Source organism: Octopus sinensis, linkage group LG18, assembly GCF_006345805.1.
Source record: "Octopus sinensis linkage group LG18, ASM634580v1, whole genome shotgun sequence".
Lineage (NCBI taxonomy): Eukaryota > Metazoa > Mollusca > Cephalopoda > Octopoda > Octopodidae > Octopus > Octopus sinensis.
The window spans coordinates 35832045-35837044 of NC_043014.1; the positions used below are offsets into that span (position 1 = coordinate 35832045).

Genomic DNA, 5000 nt, shown 5'->3' on the forward strand with positions numbered 1-5000 from the left:
CGGCGGAATTTGAAAATATTAAACTTAATATTAGAATAAGAAATAAAGGCGGCGAGCTGGTTGAATTATTAGTATGCCGGGCAAAATGCTTAGCAGTATTTCATCCGGCTTCACGTCCTGTGTTCAAATTCCGCCGGGGTCGACTTTGCCTCTCATCCTTTCGAGGTCGATAAATTAAGTACCAGTCGAGCTCTGGAGTCGATGTAATCGATCTACCCTCTCCCCAAAATTGCTGGCCTTGTGCCAAAATTTGAAACCTATATTAAAATACCGTAAATCCTCGAGTATAATCCGCATTTTTTTTCCAAAATTTAAAGAACAAAATCCCTAGTGCGTACTATATACGAGGTTAAAAATGAAAAAATATTTTCTAAGCAATGTCCGAGTCTCTATTTGCTGTCCGGCAATGTTTATTCAGACGCATTTTGTGATGCCGGGCGCGAAAATACCTTAAGCTAAGCCTGAAAGCAATGAAGTCATAAAAGAATCATCCATAACTTGCAATAAGCAACATTTACTAAACGTTATTACTGTTATTACAGTTATTTCTTTATTTTCTGCAAACAAAATGCACAAAAAAGCTACACGTTTGCATTATGTTAGATATGCAATAATAATAAAGGATGTTACCGCATACATTTTTTTTACAAACCAAGAACGTTATATAGACCTCCTTGACTCAAGTTAGAGAATGGGTGCGTATTATACACAAGGTTGAGGTTTTTCAGAAGTACAGCCCCCTAAAAATCTCCTGTGTATTATACTCAAGGGTGGACTATACTCGAGGATTTACGGTAAATAAATTTGAAGCAAACATAACAGTTAACTTTCACGTTAAAACATTTAAAGCTAAATAGAATTTTTCTCAATAAAGAGGTGTTGAACTCATACGACTATGTGACGCTATTGTTATCTTAATGTTTCTGAGAAAGTCTTTATTCAGAATCCAACAAAATGCTAACAACCGGTTCACATTTTAACGTCCTGTACAACCGGTTCTCGCAAATCGTTTGTTAAGAATACTTTAAAAATGAGAATCGATTATGATACCCTGCTGTATGCAAAAATGTACGTATACACACACACACACACACACACACACACACACACACACATACGCACACACACACACACACACACGCACACACATACACACTCACACAGGGACAGCTCAAGGTACGTTAGCTTGTACACGCCGAAGTCCAGCTTACCCGGGCGCCAGCAACCTTAGGGTTGCTGCACATGCACATACATACATACATACATACATACATACATACATACATACATACATACATACATGCATGCATACATACATACATGCATACATGCATGCATACATACATACATGCATACATGCATGCATACATACATGCATACATGCATGCATACATGCATACATACATACATACATACATACATACATGCATGCATACATACATACATAGTACACACGCACAGATATGCGCACACATACACACACAGCTTATTTGTTATAAGGTTTACATATATAAAACATACTTAAACACTACTTTCAACATTGGTCGCCTTACGTGTGTGCATATGTGTGTGTGTGCATATATGTGTGTGTGTGTGTGTGTGTGTGTGTGTGTGTGTAGGTGCAGAAGCGGTTGTGTGCCAAAAAGCTTGATTCCCAATCACATGGTTCTGCGTTCAGTCCTACTGCGTGGCCACGTGTCTTCTACGACAGCCTCGGGCCAACCAAAGCTTTGTGAGTGGATTTGGTAGACGAAAACTGAAAGAAGCCAGTCGCTTATATATATGTATACATATCTATGTCTGTGTGTCTGTGTTTGAGAGTGAGAGAGAGAGAGGCGAGAGAGAGGCAGATAAACAGAAAGAGATACACAGAAAGAGTAAGGGGATAAATATATTTCTTTACTGCCCTCAAGGGGCTAAACACAGAGGGGACAAACAAAGACAGACAAACGGATTAAGTCGATTACATCGACCCCAGTGCGTAACTGGTACTTATTTAATTGACCCCGAAGGGATGAAAGGCAAAGTCGACCTCGGCGGAATTTGAACTCACAACGTAACGGCAGACGAAATACGGCTACGCATTTCGCCCGGCGTGCTAACGTTTCTGCCAGCTCAAGGGGATAAATAGATAGATAGTCATGTGCATACTTGCGTGCGTGTGGAGGGTGCCCATATACCCATGTACTTCAGTGATATATCAAATGGTCATTAACATTATTGTCTCCATGCTTTCATCTCTTCTTCTTATTCATCCGGTCAATGACTACACTGTTACTTCAGCTAAATTTGATAGTGACCCAGACATCTTGCGTAAGTGTAACTGCCTCCCACCCTGCACATTCGCTCAATATCAAACTCAAATTTCATCAGCTCACTACCCTTCGAATCTCTTCAACGAAATATTGATGAACGTGTCAAGTTTCATTGGACAACCCAGGTAAGTTGATATCAAGTGAAAGAAGTGACTATTGTGGGCTTTCTCCTCTGGTGTTTTTTTTTTGTCTGTTTTTTTTTGTCTGTTGCTGTTGCTGTTACTGGTGCTACCGATGGTGTCATTGTTTCTTGCTGCAGTTGCTTAATACCAGATAAGACTTGAACAGACATATGCATGACTCGGAGGTGTCGAGGGAATGACGGACTAGATGTAATCCACATATACATTTTCCTACATGTCGCATATTTTATGCAATTTGAGGAGTGGTATTGTCGTGTTGTTAAGAATTTCAGTTCATAATTATGGTAATTTTGTTTGATTCTTCTGTGTAAGACTTGAACAAGTCTCGTTCACTATAGCCTTATACTAGGCAGCGCCTCAGCACATAAGTACAAAGATAGACTGCATAAGTTATATAAGTTAAAAGAACAGCTACAGCAGCCAAAGAAACTCTATCTGTAGAAATGAGAAAAATCATAGAAGCATTTGGAAATGAGCTGACAAGTTAAGTTAGCAAAAACAAATCAACAAAACGAATACAATTCGCATTCAACGAAGCAAGGGTACCGCGAAGAGGAAGTACCTCATCGACCACATGACCTTGTTCGTGAAGCCGTGAAATAAGTTCTAATGAGTAAAAATAACTAAAGACTGTCATCCGTATCTACTATTGGAGAAGGTTATTATGAAAATTAAATCAAGATGATTGAGCAGTCTGTTATATCATCGTCAAATAACTCAGGTGAATACTATCAACTTGTTGCAACACATTATGATGTTGATTGGGATCTCCTAAAAGTAGGACAAGCAATCTGTACAAAGTTTGTCATGGACCAAAAGCACGCTGCGGCTGGTGTTGTATAAACTGCTTATAAGAACGATTTTAATGCCGCACTATCAGTTTTCAACAAGAGTTTGACAACTATTCCTGCTGCGTTTTGTCCTACAGAGCAATCCATCAGTATCCTCAGACAAATGAAGACATATCTGAGGAGTACAATAGATCGGATACGACTACTAGTGTGGAAATATTAAATAATCATTGAAAGTATACCAAAATGTTGTCCAAATATTTTTGCTGGTAAGAAAGGAAAGAAAGGGCATTTTTTCAAGTTGCATACCGTGTGATTTGTGCTATCTGTCTTCGATTGATAAAAGACGTATTTGTGTTTTTATTTGTGCAAAATTTAGGGTCAGTCAACTCCTCTCCCCTCTTAATCGTTTCTGATGTGGAACAGATGTGCACGGGGACCGTTGTACATGTAAAGGTAGGGAGTTTATTGGCTGAAGTTTGCATTAGAAACAGAGTGTACCTCTTGACATGCCCATGTAATCTTTCCGTTTGAGGACTTGGATTTCTTTGCATAGGTGGTCTGCGAACATGGCGTGCGTATGTATATATGTGCGTATGTGTGTGTTTATATATAACGTGTAACGAAAAGCATCGTCTTTAGTATAGCTTATTATAAAGAATTTGGCAACCTGGAATGTATTGTAATTCATAATGGATGTGATGTTTTGCTTGTAAACTGTCATTCTTATTTCTTTCTGTAAACCAAATCCAAATGTGTTGCCTGTAAGTCATATTACGTGTGTTTGTGAGCCGTTTTGCTATCTAACGTAGCTGTGCATTATGGATGTGTTGTAAGTAATTCTTAATATTTGTGTCTTGTTTATCAGTATAATATGTTTATGCTATTGAATGTATTTATATTTTGTTAAACTTTGGCTGGGAAAGGAAAATTTAGTCCACCTTAAGATTCATTCTAAACATGTATTTTGATTCTACATGCGGAGTCCAGTCCTCTCAGTAGCAAGAAACTAACACAATGAGATACAATTCATTTACCTCTGAATTGTATTTAGATACTAATCAGTTGCTAGATAAATGTGTTCGGAATTTTCTATTTGGTATTCCATCGTCATCAGATTTCAAAAACGATAAATAAGAGTTGTAAAAGGAAGAATAGCGCTGCAAAAACACAATAAAACACTTCGATAAAAATATTTTTCGTGTTAATTCAAATAACATTGGAAGGATTAAAATGAAATGGAAAATAAGAACGAATGAATTTATCTGACCATAATACTATACAGTTCACCTAACTGTAAGAACCACAACGAATTATAGTTAACGTAGCCGTTAAGAAGTAGTATAAATTTAAAAGTAGTCTGCATATTATCCTGCGAGATAGTTTATAACTGTACTAGCAGTATAGCCCAGCTTTGCTCGGTTTTGTTTCGACCCTTTAGAATTGGAATTTTTGAAAAGTAAAAATTTTGCATTATGTAGTTTGTTATTCTCTTTAAGTGAACATTTTTCTGGTTGACATAAACCAAAAAATGGCGACACCGCAGTCAAAAAATCGTAAAATATAGTGATCTTCATAGAAAAAAAGCACCTTTTTGATGTAAATAATTTTTGGTCTTAACATGGTCTGATTTGAATTTTATCTTCTACGGGATGAAGAGCAAGCCTTGTTTTATCATACTCTCAATTTTGGTCAACTTGCGCCGCAGGGTCTCGGAGGAGATAGTGTTAGTTGAAGGCTACGAAACCTGC

At 37.6% G+C, this 5000-nt stretch overlaps 1 protein-coding gene across 1 annotated transcript in view; it reads left to right on the forward strand.

The window, feature by feature from the left end:
- LOC115221233 (acid-sensing ion channel 2-like) overlaps window positions 1–5000 on the forward strand; it is a 26374-nt gene that overhangs the window by 19710 nt on the left and 1664 nt on the right. The window contains exon 6 of the mRNA XM_036510878.1: window positions 2284–2440. Within this exon, the coding sequence (XP_036366771.1) occupies window positions 2284–2440 (157 nt within the window). The remainder of the gene's footprint in view (window positions 1–2283; window positions 2441–5000) is intronic.